This window comes from Salmo salar, chromosome 21 (assembly GCF_965601325.2).
Source record: "Salmo salar chromosome 21, fSalSal1, whole genome shotgun sequence".
Classification (NCBI taxonomy): Eukaryota; Metazoa; Chordata; class Actinopteri; order Salmoniformes; family Salmonidae; genus Salmo; species Salmo salar.
Genome location: NC_138311.1, coordinates 3,416,243 through 3,430,966, shown reverse-complemented (window position 1 = coordinate 3,430,966; position 14,724 = coordinate 3,416,243). Strand labels below are relative to the sequence as shown.

General features: G+C 41.1%; 1 protein-coding gene across 2 annotated transcripts in view; it reads right to left on the bottom strand.

The window, feature by feature from the left end:
- LOC106581635 (dachshund homolog 1) overlaps nucleotides 1-14,724 on the bottom strand; it is a 386,583-nt gene that overhangs the window by 42,114 nt on the left and 329,745 nt on the right. For both annotated transcript variants that reach the window (XM_014163781.3, XM_014163783.3), the window contains exon 7: nucleotides 6,839-6,984. In XM_014163781.3, the coding sequence (XP_014019256.1) occupies nucleotides 6,839-6,984 (146 nt within the window). The remainder of the gene's footprint in view (nucleotides 1-6,838; nucleotides 6,985-14,724) is intronic.

Here is a 14,724-nt window from a genome sequence, read left to right as displayed (position 1 = left end):
TGGATTATTTGGAACCAAACCAACATTTGTTGTTGAAGTAGAAGTCCTGTGAGTGCAATCTCACGAAGAACAGCAAAGGTAATCCAATTTTTCTTATAGTAAATCTGAGTTTGGTGAGTGCCAAACTTGGTGGGTGTCAAAATAGCTAGCCATGATGGCCAGCCTATCTACTCAGAATATTGCAAAATGTGCTTTCACCGAAAAGCTATTTTAAAATCGGACATAGCGATTGCATAAAGGAGTTCTGTATCTATAATTCTTTAAATAATTGTTATGTTTTTTTGTGAACGTTTATCGTGAGTAATTTAGTAAATTCACCGGAAGTTTCGGTGGGTATGCTAGTTCTGAACGTCACATGCTAATGTAAAAAGCTGGTTTTTGATATAAATATGAACTTGATTGAACAAAACATGCATGTATTGTATAACATAATGTCCTAGGAGTGTCATCTGATGAAGATCATCAAAGATTAGTGCTGCATTTAGCTGTGGTTTTGGTTTTTGTGACATTATATGCTAGCTTGAAAAATTGGGTGTCTGATTATTTCTGGCTGGGTACTCTCCTGACATAATCTAATGTTTTGCTTTCGTTGTAAAGCCTTTTTGAAATCGGACAATGTGGTTAGATAAAGGAGAGTCTTGTCTTTAAAATGGTGTAAAATAGTCATATGTTTGAAAAATTGAAGTTTTTGGATTTCTGACGTGTTTGTAATTCGCACCACGCCCTATCATTGGATATTGGAGCGGTGTTCCGCTAGCGGAACATCTAGATGTAAGAGGTTAAATAAAAGTTAAATAAAAATTATACATTGTAGAATAATAGTGAAGACATCAAAACTATGAAATAACACATATGGAATCATGTAGTAACCAAAAAAGTGTTAATTTTATCGCTATTTCTGACTTTTGTTAATCCTCTACTTGGCTGGTTACTGTTTGTAATGGGCGCTGTTCTCAGATAATCGCATGGTTTGCTTTCGCCGTAAAGTATTTTTGAAATCTGACACCGTGGTTGGATTAACCTGTTGGGTCTAGGGGGCAGCATTTGCACGTCTGGATAAAAAAAATGTACCCGATTTAATCTGGTTACTAATCCTACCCAGTAACTAGAATATGCATATACTTATTATATATGGATAGAAAACACTCTAAAGTTTCCAAAACTGTTTGAATGGTGTCTGTGAGTATAACAGAACTCATTTGGCAGGCAAAAGCCTGAGACATTTTCTGACAGGAAGTGGATACCTGATGTGTTGTATTGACTTTAAACCTATCCCATTGAAAAACACAGGGGTTTAGGAATATTTTGGCACTTCCTATTGCTTCCACTAGATGTCACCAGCCTTTACAAAGTGTTTTGAGTCTTCTGGAGGGAGATCTGACCGAACAAGAGCCATGGAACGATGATGGCCCATTAGACACCTTGCGCGCGAGTTCATGTTGGGTACCCTCGTTCCAATACGTTATAAAAGAGTATGCATTCGTCCACCTTGAATATTATTCATGTTCTGGTTAAAAAAGGCCCTAATGATTTATGCTATACAACGTTTGACATGTTTGAACGAACGGAAATATATTTTTTCCCCTCGTTCATGACGAGAAGTCCGGCTGGCTTACATCATGTGCTAACGAGACTGAGATTTTTGGACATAAATGATGAGCTTTTTTGAACAAAACTACATTCGTTATGGACCTGTGATACCTGGAAGTGACATCTGATGAAGAGAATCAAAGGTAATGGATTATTTACATAGTATTTTCGATTTTAGATCTCCCCAACATGACGTCTAGTCTGTATCGCAACGCGTATTTTTCTGGGCGCAGTGCTCAGATTATTGCAAAGTGCGATTTCCCAGTAAGGTTATTTTTAAATCTGGCAAGTTGATTGCGTTCAAGAGATGTAAATCTATAATTCTTTAAATGACAATATAATATTTTACCAATGTTTTCTAATTTTAATTATTTAATTTGTTACGCTGACTTGACTGCCGGTTATTGGAGGGAAACGATTTCCTCAACATCAATGCCATAGTAAAACGCTGTTTTTGGATATAAATATGAACTTGATAGAACTAAAAATGCATGCATTGTCTAACATAATGTCCTAGGAGTGTCATCTGATGGAGATTGTAAAAGGTTAGTGCATCATTTTAGCTGGTTTTATGGTTTTGGTGACCCTGTCTTTGACTTGACAAAACATTACACACAACTCTTGTAAATGTACTGTCCTAACATACTCTAAATTTATGCTTTCGCCGTAAAACCTTTTTGAAATCGTAAAACGTGGTTAGATTAAGGAGATGTTTATCTTTCAAATGGTGTAACATAGTTGTATTTTTGAAAAATTTGAATTTTGACATTTATTTGGATTCAAATTTGCCGCTCTTGAAATGCACCTGCTGTTGATGGAGTGCACCACGGGTGGCACGCTAGCGTCCCACCTAGCCCCAAGAGGTTAACAAGAAGTTAATCTTTATACCGATGTATAACACTTGTATGTTTTATGAATTTTTATAATGAGTATTTCTGTTTTTGAATTTGGCGCTCTGCAATTTCACTGGATGTTGGCCAGGTGGGACGCTAGCGTCCCACACCCTCTAGAGAGGTTTAATGCGTTTGAGCCAATCAGTTGTGTTGTGACAAGGTAGGGGTGGAATACAGAAGATAGCCCTATTTAGTAAAAGACCATATCTTGGCATTACCAGCTCAAATAAGCAAAGACAAACGACAGTCCATCATTACTTTAAGACATGGTCAGTCAATACGGAACATTTTTAGATCTTTGAAAGCTTCTTCAAATGTTGTCACAAAAACCATCAAGCGCTATGATGAAACTGTCTCTCATGAGGACCACCACAGTAAATGAAGACGCAGAATTAACTCTGCAACTCAGATAAATGCAGCCCAAATAAATGCTTCACAGAGTTCAAGTAACAGACACATCTCAACATTAACTGTTCAGAGGAGACTGCATGAATCAGGCCTTCATGGTCGAATTGCTGCAAAGAAACCCCTACTAAAGTACATCAATAAGAAGAAGAGACTTGCTTGGGCCAAGAAACACGAGCAATGGACATTAGACCGGTGGAAAACTGTCCTTTGGTCTGATGAGTCCAAATTTGAGGAGGTGGTGTGAGGGTGCTTTGCTGGTGACACTGTCTGTGATTTATTTAGAATTAAAGGCATACTTAACCAGCATTTCGCTACACCCGCAATAACACCACCTAGTATATAGGTCCTGGATGTCAGGAAGCTTGGCCCCAGTGATGTACTGGGCTGTACTCCCTGATCACCCATGGTCAGATGCCGAGCAGTTTCTATACCAGGCGGTGATGCAACCGATCAGGATGCTCTTGATGGTGCAGCTGTAGAACTTTTTGAGGATCTGGGGACCCATGGCAAATCTTTTCAGCCTCCTGAGGGGGAAAGGTGTTGTAGTGCCCTCTTCACAACTGTCTTGGTGTGGTTGGACCATGATAGATCGTTGGTGATGTGGGCAACAAGGAACTCGACCCGCTCCACTTCAGCCCCGTCGATGTTAATGGGACCTGTTTGGCCCTCCTTTTCCTTTAGTCCACAATCAGCTCCTTTGTCTTGTTCACATTGAGGTAGAGGTTGTTGTCTCTGACCTCCCTATAGGCTGTCTCATCGTTGTCGGTGATCAGGCCTATCAGTGCTGTGTCGTCAGCAAAGTTAATGATGGCATTGGAGTCGTGCTTGGCCACACAGTCGTGGGCAAACAGGGAGTACAGGAGGGGACTAAGTACGCACCCCTGAGGGACCCACTTGTTGAGGATCAGCGTGGCAGATGTGTTGTTGCTTACCCTTACCACCTGCGAGTGGCCCATCAGGAAGTCCAGGATCCAGTTGCAGAGGGAGGTGTTTAGTCCCAGGGCGCTATGGTGTTGAACGCTGAGCTGTAGTCAATGAACAGCATTCTCACATAGGTGTTCCTTTTGTCCAGGTGGGAAACAGCAGTGTGGAGTGTGATTGAGATTGCGTCATCTGTGGATCTGTTGGGGTGGAATGCAAATTGGAGGGGGTCTAGGGTTTCTGGCATGATGGTGTTGATATGAGCCATGACCAGCCTTTCAACGCACTTCATGGCTACCGACGTGAGTCCTATGGGGCGGTATCATTTAGGCAGGTTACCTTAGTGTTTTTGGGCACTATGGTGGTCTGTTTGAAACATAGGTATTACAGACTCGGCCAGGGAGAGATTGAAAATGTCAGTGAAGACACTTGCCAGTTGGTGCACGCATGCCTTGAGTACACGTCCTGGTAATCCATCTGGCCCCGCGGCTTTGCGAATGTTGACCTGTTCAAAGTTCTTGCTCACATCGGCTACGTAGAGCGTGATCACACAGTCGTGCGGGAACAGCTGGTGCTCTCATGCATGCTTCAGTGTTGCTTGCCTCGAAGCAAGTATAAAAGACATTTAGCTTGTCTGGTGGGCTAGCATCACTAGGCAGCTCGCAGCTGGGTTTCCCTTTGTAGTCGGTAATAATTTTCAAGCCCTTCCACATCCGACGAGCATCAGAGCCGGTGTTGTAGGATTCGATCTCAGTTCTGTATTGACGCTTTGCCTGTTTGATGGTTCATCTGAGGGCATAGTGGGATTTCTTATAAGCATCTGGATTAGTGTCCCACTCCTTGAAAGCGGCAGCTCTAGCCTTTATCTCGGCGAGGATGTTGCCTGTAATCCATGGCTTCTGGTTGGGTTAACCTCTCTAGGGTAGGGGGCAGTATTTGCAGGGCCGGATAAAAAACGTACCCGATTTAATCTGGTTATTACTACTTCCCAGAAACTAGAATATGCATATAATTGTTTGATTTGGATAGAAAACACCCTAAAGTTTCTAAAACTGTTTGAATGGTGTCTGTGAGTATAACATAACTCATATGGCAGGCAAAAACCTGAGATGATTCCTTACAGGAAGTGCCCTCTCTGACCAGTTCTTGGCCTTCTACACTCTCTTTATTGAAAACTGAGGATCTCTGCTGTAACGTGACACTTCCTACGGCTCCTATAGGCTCTCAGAAGGCGGCAAAACGGTGAATGATGCCTTTGGAGCCCCTGGCTGAAAAACAGTAGTGCATTTGGATAGTGGTCGATCAGAGAACAATGAGACTGAGGCGCGAGCACGAGCCGACACCATGTTTTTATTTTTTAGTCTTTGAACGAAAACAGGGTTTCCCGGTCGGAATATTATCGCTTTTTTACGAGAAAAATCGCATAAAAATTGATTTTAAACAGCGGTTGACATGCTTCGAAGTACGGTAATGGAATATTTAGAATTTTTTTGTCACAAAACGCGTCGGGCGCGTCACCCTTCGTCACCCTTCGGATAGTGTCTTGAACGCACGAACAAAACAGAGGATATTTGAACATAACTATGGATTATTTTGAACCAAACCAACATTTGTTATTGAAGTAGAAGTCCTGGGAGTGCATTCTGACGAAGAACAGCAAAGGTAATCAAACTTTTCTTATAGTAAATCTGAATTTGGTGAGGGCCAAACTTGGTGGGTGTCAAAATAGCTAGCCATGATGGCCGGGCTATCTACTCAGAATATTGCAAAATGTGCTTTTGCCGAAAAGCTATTTTAAAATCGGACATAGTGATTGCATAAAGGAGTTCTGTATCTATAATTCTTAAAATAATTGTTATGTTTTTTGTGAACGTTTATCGTGAGTAATTTAGTAAATTCACCGGAAGTTTGCGGTGGATATGTTAGTTCTGAACGTCACATGCTAATGTAAAAAGCTGGTTTTTGATATAAATATGAACTTGATTGAACAAAACATGCATGTATTGTATAACATAATGTCCTAGGAGTGTCATCTGATGAAGATCATCAAAGGTTAGTGCTGCATTTAGCTGTGGTTTGGGTTTATGTGACATTATATGCTAGCTTGAAAAATGGGTGTCTGATTATTTCTGGCTGGGTACTCTGCTGACATAATCTAATGTTTTGCTTTCGTTGTAAAACCTTTTTGAAATCGGACAGTGTGGTTAGATTAACGAGAGTCTTGTCTTTAAAATGGTGTAAAATAGTCATATGTTTGAAAAATTGAAGTAATAGCATTTCTAAGGTATTTGAATAACGCGCCACGGGATTCCACTGGCTGTTGAGTAGGTGGGACGATTTCATCCCAAATACCCTAGAGAGGATATGTATGAACAGTCACTGTGGGGACGACGTCGTCGATGCGCTTATTGACGAAGCCGGTGACTGATTTGGAATAGTCCTCAGTGCTATTGAATGAATCCCGGGACATATTCCAGTCTGTGCTAGCAAAACAGTCCTGTAAAGTAGCATTACAAGTTTTTGCTTGTAAGCAGGAATCAGGAGGATAGAATTATGGTCAGGTTTGCCAAATGGATGGCGAGGGAGAGCTTTGTATTCGTCTCTTTGTGTGAAGTGGTCTAGAGTTGTTTTCCCTCTGGATGCACAACCTGGTAGAAGGTAAAACGGATTTCAGTTTGGCCTTATACAGCTTGTTGAGTGCGGTCTTATTGCCAACATCGATTTGTGGTGTTAAATAGACGGCTACGAATTATATAGATGAGAACTCTCTTGGTAGATACTGTCATCTAAGGTTTATCGTGAGGAATTCTACCTCGTGTGGGGGGACAAAATACATTTATGCAATTTTTTGGTTACTACATAATTCCATATGTGTTATTTCATCATTTTCATGTCTTCACTATTATTCTACAAAGTAAGAAAATATAAAAAATACAGAAAAACCCTGGAATGAGTAGCTGTGTCCAAACTTGTGACTGTAAGTGTATGTTAGTGAGGGGCACCTCGATTGGTCAGACCTACTGTACCTGTATGTTAGTGAGGAGATTCTCAATAGATGACAGGCCGTCTGGGAACAGGAATGGCGAAGGGAAGCCAGGTGGTAGACCTTGTCCAGCCAGTGACAGCCTCTCGTAGCTGTCTCTCGCCGTCGGGGTGCACATTGGATTGTCATCTGGAATACAGAACAAGTAAGGACATTATTCTTTACTGACAGCTTTGAAATAAAACACAGCACCTTACATAGTGGTTTATATACTTTATTTCTGCCGTGCCACATTTCGAATCATATGTTTGAGTATCCTACTGTGCATCCAAACAGTAGCTTGACTCTTATTGGTTGACAACAGTAGTTGTATAAGTACTGAACTCTATGACTCAGTCAATCAGAGCTCTCAGGTCCATTCTGATAGAAAATCCAGTCCAGGGCTGAATCTGAAAAGCATTTCTTAAAAAAGCAGTGCCTCCTTCTCAAATCGCCTTGATTCACGGTTTCTTCTCATCCAATGTTTTTCGAGAATGAGGCGAGGAGAGAGGTCACAAGAAATCATAGAAAGGCTATTGAGATTCACTCCAGTCTGCATTGTCTACTCTACACTGTCTCTCAGGGTCTAACCAAAGGGTTAACCTTCATCCATCCAGGACACAAATCCAGCTTTTCCCATTGAAGGGAGTAAATCATGTGGATTCCAAAATAAGAAGAAGCAGGCCTACAGAGCTCCATTACCTCGGCTGGTTCAGCTTCCTTTGTGTACGCACGCACGGGTGCCTGTCAAACCTATAGGATGACATCATCCACCATTCATCACCAACAGAGGGCCAGGCAGGGCCCAGCCATCTGCTGTACACACTATCCATTACACAACCAGAGAGAGAGAGAGAGAGAGTGTGTGTGTGTGTGTGTGTGTGTGTGTGTGTGTGTGTGTGTGTGTGTGTGTGTGTGTATGTGGAAAATATCTATCTGTGTCATCATTGATATGTTTCTATATGTTTGCTTTGGTAATGTATGTGTTTAACACTTCCATGACAATAAAGACTTCTGCATTTAATTAAATTGAATTGAGAGAGAGCACTAGATAAAGAAAGACAGAGAGAGAGAGATATTACACTCTGTCAGGAAGAGGTACCACTTTGACAATAAACACTTTGAATTTAATTAAATTGAATTGAGAGAGAGAGAGAGATAGATAAAGAAAGAGAGAGAGAGACATTACACTCTGTCAGGAAGAGGTACCACATTATGTTTGTCTGAAGAGCCTTAATATAAGTCAACCACTTACACCACACACATGCACACACACACGCAGCTTTATTTTTGTAAAATTTCAGGACTTTTTGGGAGTGAAAATGTTTGACCATTACAAATCCTATTTTCCCTAACCCTAAACGTAACCCTACCCCTAACATAACCTAACCTTAACCCCAAAAATCATAACCTTAACCCTAACCCTAACCTCAACCCCAAAACCCTGAACCTAATCCTTAAAATAGCATTTGAAAAAATTCAGGACATGATGTCCTGACTTTTCAAAAAGTTATTTGTTTTCCTACCTTTTCAGAACATTCAGGTGAATTGTTAGGACATTAGGGTCCTGATAAGGTAGGAAAACAAGAACACAGACGCCTCAAAATTATATATTATATGTGCCATCAGTTGTCCCTGTTACCTCCATTTTTATCAAATCCACTCTTATTCTTCTAACGCTGCACCCTGACTGTGCTCTGTGCAGGTCCCCTCTCTCCCCTCTCATCCACTATTCATACATGTTTACGTGGCAGAGTGAATGCTGCACAAAAACAGACAAGCTCCCTCCTCACAGTCTCTCTCTCTCCCTCCCCCTCTCTCTCTCTCTTTCTCTCTCTGCCTCCCATCAATATTCACTAACGCCAGCCAAGTGGTAGGAACAGCTGGTCGGCCATTAATTAGTTTAAAGTATTTATTTCACCCATCCTCAGAGCAGATTGAGCAAAAACATTGGAGATTATTTAGAGCATCTGCAAATGCCCTGGAAACATGGGCTCACTAGCAGGCAGTGGAGTGTTAGAGTGCTAGGATCCACAATTTAGAGTTTGTAATTTGGAGGAAAAAAATCAGTATACATTTTTGGGGAGAGGGAAAAAGAGAGTGGAATATGCACTGTTGGTCCATGGAGAGCATCAACAACCTCTCTGCTCTTTTTTCCTCCTCTTGTTTTATATTTTCACTCCTGTTGAATGGATGCCTAATGGATTGAAATCAGTTTATCATGTGACTTCATGAAAAAAGAATGAACTGCCTACTTTTAAGAAGTCACTTCTGTGGTAATTTGCTGTTGTTCATGTTTTTACTACTTTATTGTGGGATGACTGGGCATATGAAAAAATGGCATCCTCTCTAACAAGAGCTCCAGCGAAAAACTCATTTGAAGCAAGAAATACACTTATTTATTTTTTCCTGTTACACTGAAATGTTACGAATAACTACTATATCATTTAAAATACTTGGCATGGCACATGATTGGAATGGCGCCCAATGCCTTAAAGCGGCTAACAACAGTATCAACATAACCACCGAACTCCAACGACCTCTGATGTTGTTCATATACAACATCTACCATTTGCATTCATTACATTACCCTTTATATAGCCCCCTCTCTGATGACTACTGCAAATATCTCTGTCCAATCAAATCAGCATAACAGCTACCAACGCTAGTAGACTTCAACATAGTGCCCTCCAAGCTCATCACTAAGCTCAGGGCCATGCGTCTGAACACCTCTCTGTGCAACTGGGTCCTGGACTTCCTGATGGGCCGACACCAAGTGGTGAAGGTAGGCAACACCTCCACCATGCTGATCCTCAACACGGGGGATCCATAGGGAGTGGGTGGAGAGGGTCAAAAGACTCAAGTTCCTCGGCGTCCACATCACTGACAACCTGAAATGGTCCATTCACACAGAGAGCATGGGGAAGAAGACGCAACAGTGCCAGGAGGCATAGATAACATAGATTTCTCAGGAGGCTGAAGAAATTTGTCTTGGCCCCTAAGACCCTCAAGAACTACAGACGCACAATTTAGAGCATCCTGTCGGGCTGCATAACCGTCTGGTACGGCAACTGCACCGTCCGCAACTGCAGGGCTCTCCAGGGGGTGGTGCGGTCAGCCCAACGCATCACCGGGGTCACACTGCCAGCCCTCCAGGACATCAACAGCACCCGGTGTCACATGAAGGCCAAGAAGATCATCAAGGACCTCAGCTACAAGAGCCACGGCCTGTTCACCCCGCTACAATTAGAAGGTGGAGACTGTATAGGCGCATCAAAGCTGGGACCCAGAGAAACAGCTTCTATCTCCAGGCCATCAGACTGTTAAAGAGCCACCACTAGCCTTAGTCACAGTTCTGGCTACCAGTCAGTACTGTACCATGCACCTTAGAGATTTATGTACATAGAGTAATTGAACACTGGTCACTTTAACAATGTTTACATACTGTTTTACCCACACCACATGTACATACTGTATTCTAGGAATGGCTCATCCTATATAACTACTGCTGTACATATTTATTCTATTCATATACTGTTCATATACTGTCTTTACACACCATTATAAGCATATACAGTACCAGTCACAAGTTTGGACACCTACTCATTCAAGGGTTTTTCTTATTTTTACTATTTTCTACATTGTAGATTAATAGTGAAGACATCAAAACTATGAAACAACACATTCTACATTGTAGATTAATAGTGAAGACATCATTGCCTTGATGACAGCTTTGCACAATCTTGGCACACACTTGTTTAACACTTTTTTGGTTACTACATTATTTATTTCATAGTTTTGATGTCTTTGCTATTGATCTACAATGTAGAAAATAGTCAAAATAAAGAAAAATCCTGGAATGAGTTGGTGCGTCCAAACTTTTGACTATATATATATATATATATATATATACTACTGTTCAAAAGTTTGGGGTCACTTAGAAATGTCCTTGTTTCTGAAAAAAAAGCAAATCTTTTTAGAAGGCCAGCATCCCGGAGTCGCCTCATCACTGTTGACTTTGAGACTGGTGTTTTGCAGGTACTATTTAATGAAGCTGCCAGTTGAGGACTTGTGAGGCTTCTGCTTCTCGAACTAGACACTATAATGTACTTGTCCTCAATGAAATAGGGTGCAGGCCAGGCAGCAGGCTGTTAGCCAGGCTGCCAACTTAGTGGAGTCTGCCACTATCACAGTCAGTGTAGTCAGCTCAGCTATACCCATTGAGACCGTGTTTGTGCCTCGACCTAGGTTGGGCAAAACTAAACATGGCGATGTTCGCCTTAGCAATCTCACTAGAATAAAGAACTCCTCCATTCCTGCCATTATTGAAAGAGATCGTGATACCTCACATCTCAAAATAGGGCTACTTAATGTTAGATCACTCACTTCCAAGGCAGTTATAGTCAATTAACTAATCACTGATCATAATCTTGATGTGATTGGCCTGACTGAAACATGGCTTAAGCCTGAGAAATGTACTGTGTTAAATGAGGCCTCACCTCCTGGTTACACTAGTGACCATATCCCCCGTGCATCCCGCTAAGGCGGAGGTGTTGCCAACATTAACGATAGCAAATTTCAATTTACAAAAACAAAATGACGTTTTCGTCTTTTGACCTTCTAGTCATGAAATCTATGCAGCCTCCTCAATCACTTTTTATAGCTACTGTTTACAGGCCTCCTGGGCCATATACAGCGTTCCTCACTGAGTTCCCTGAATTCCTATCGGACCTTGTAGTCATAGCAGATAATATTACATTTTTTGGTGACTTTAATATTCACATGGAAAAGTCCACAGACCCACTCCAAAAGGCTTTCAGAGCCATCATCGACTCAGTAGGTTTTGTCCAACATGTCTCCGGACCAACTCACTGCCACAGTCATACTCTGGACCTAGTTTTGTCCCATGGAATAAATGTTGTGGATCTTAATATTTTTCCTCATAATCCTGGACTATCGGACCACCATTTTATTACGTTTGCAATCACAACAAATAATCTGCTCAAACTCCAACCAAGGAGCATCAAAAGTGGTGCTATAAATTCTCAGAAAACCCAAAGATTCCTTGATGCCCTTCCAGACTCCCTCTGCCTACCCAAGGACGTCAGAGGACAAAAATCAGTTGACCACCTAACTGAGGAACTCAATTTAACCTTGCACAATACCCTAGATGCAGTTGCACCCCTAAAAACATTTGTCATAAGAAACTAGCTCCCTGGTATACAGAAAAAACCCGAGCTCTGAAGCAAGCTTCCAGAAAATTGGAACAGAAATGGTGCCACACCAAACTGGAAGACTTCCGACTAGCTTGGAAAGACAGTACTGTTTCAGTATCGAAGAGCCCTCACTGCGGCTCGATCATCCTATTTTTCCAACTTAATTGAGTAAAATAAGAACAATCCTAAATTTCTTTTTGATTCTGTCGCAAAGCTAACTAAAAAGCAGCATTCCCCAAGAGAGGATGGCTTTCACTTCAGCAGAAATAAATTCATGAACTTCTTTGAGGAAAAGATCATGATCATTAGAAAGCAAATTATGAACTCCTCTTTAAATTTGCGTATTCCTCCAAAGCTCACTTGTCCTGAGTCTGCACAACTCTGCCAGGACCTAGGATCAAGGGAGACACTCAAGTGTTTTAGTACTATATCTCTTGACAAAATGATGAAAATAATCATGGACTCTAAACCCTCAAGCTGCATACTGGACCCTATTCCAACTAAACTACTGAAAGAGCTGCTTCCTGTGCTTGGCCCTCCTATGTTAAACATAATAAATGGCTCTCTATCCACCGGATGTGTACCAAACTCACTAAAAGTGGCAGTAATAAAGCCTCTCTTGAAAAAGCCAAACCTTGACCCAGAAAATATAAAAAACTATCGGCCTATATCGAATCTCCCATTCCTCTCAATTAAAAAAAAAAAAGCTGTTGCACCGCAACTCACTGCCTTCCTGAAGACAAACAATGTATACGAAATGCTTCAGTCTGGTTTTAGACCCCATCATAGCACTGAGACTGCACTTGTGACGGTGGTAAATGACCTTTTAATGGCGTCAGACCGAGGCTCTACATCTGTCCTTGTGCTCCTAGACCTTAGTGCTGGTTTTGATACCATCGATCACCACATTCTTTTGGAGAGAATGGAAACCAAAATTGGTCTACACGGACAAGTTCTGGCCTGGTTTAGATCTTATCTTTCACTGCTATGCGGAAGACACACAGCTGTACATTTCAATGAAACATGGTGAAGCCACAAAATTGTCCTCGATGGAAGCCTGTGTTTCAGACATAAGGAAGTGGATGGCTGCAAACGTTCTACTTTTAAACTCGGACAAAACAGAGATGCTTGTTCTAGGTCCCAAGAAACAAAGAGATTTTCTGTTGAATCTGACAATTAATCTTGATGGTCGTACAGTCGTCTCAAATAAAACCGTGAAGGACCTCGCCGTTACTCTGGACCCTGATCTCTCTTTTGACGAACATATCAAGATTGTTTCAATGACAGGTTTTATCCATCTGTGTAATATTGCAAAAATCAGACATTTTCTGTCCAAAATTGATGCAGAAAAATTCATCCATGCTTTTGTTATTTCTAGGTTAAAACCTGTTGGGGCTAGGGGGCAGTATTTTCACGGCCGGATGAAAAACGTACCATATTTAAACAGGTTACTACTCTGGCTCAGAAAATATAATATGCATATTATTAGTAGATTATGATAGAAAACACTCTGAAGTTTCTAAAACTGTTTGAATGGTGTCTGTGAGTATAACAGAACCCATATGGCAGGCAAAAAAACGGAGAAAAATTGAATCAGGAAGTGGGAGAAATTAGAAATGTAGTTTTTGTTTTGAATTCCTTGAAAAACTACAGTGACATAGGATTTACGTTGCACCTCCTAACTCTTCCATTGGCTGTCAACAATCTTTAGGAACTGGTTTTATCCGTCACCTGTTACCGGGCAGAGAATTGTGGCTCAGTCAATCACTGGCCAGTCTGAGAACAGGTGTCTTATGACGCGCATGCACGTGACTGTTGTTTTTAATTTTTCTTTTGGGATGAATACCTATTGCCCGGTTGTCAAATTATCGCAATTTTACGTTCAAAATACCCTAAAGGATTGATTGTAAACATCGTTTGACGTGTTTCTACAAACGGTAATGGAACTTTGAACATTTCGTCTATGGATTTGCGTCCACGCCACATGGCGTTGTAAAGTGTTCTGGATGGGTCAACAAAACGGACGTATTTGGACATAAATGATGGACTTTGCAGAACAAATGAACATTTTTGTGGAAGTAGGTGCCCATCCGAGTGCATTCCGCCGAAGATCAGCAAAGGTAAGTAAATATTTTGAACATATTTTTAGAGATTTGTCGACGTCGTGGTTGTAGGCTAACTGTATAGCTTAGCATTGAAGGCTAAGTTCTGTACTCAGAATATTGAAAATGTGCTTTTTCCGTAAAGTTATTTTGAAATCTGACAAAGTGGTTGCACAAAGGAGTAGATTATCTCTAATTCTTTAAATAATTGTTATAAATTTTGTCAATGTTTATGAGTTCTTCTGTAAATTAAAAGTGCCTATTCACCGGAGTGTTATGGGGAGAAAACATTTTCTGAACGTCACGCGCCAATGTAATAATTGGGTTTTTGGATATAAATATAAACTTGATCGAACAAAAAATGCATGTATTGTCTAACATGATGTCCTAGGAGTGTCATCTGATGAAGATTGTCAAAGGTTAGTGCTTAACCTGTTAGGGCTAGGGGGCAGTATTGACACGGCCGGATAAAAAACGTACCCGATTTAATCTGGTTACTACTCCTGCCCAGTAACTAGAATATTCATATAATTATTGGCTTTGGATGGAAAACACCCTAAAGTTTCTAAAAC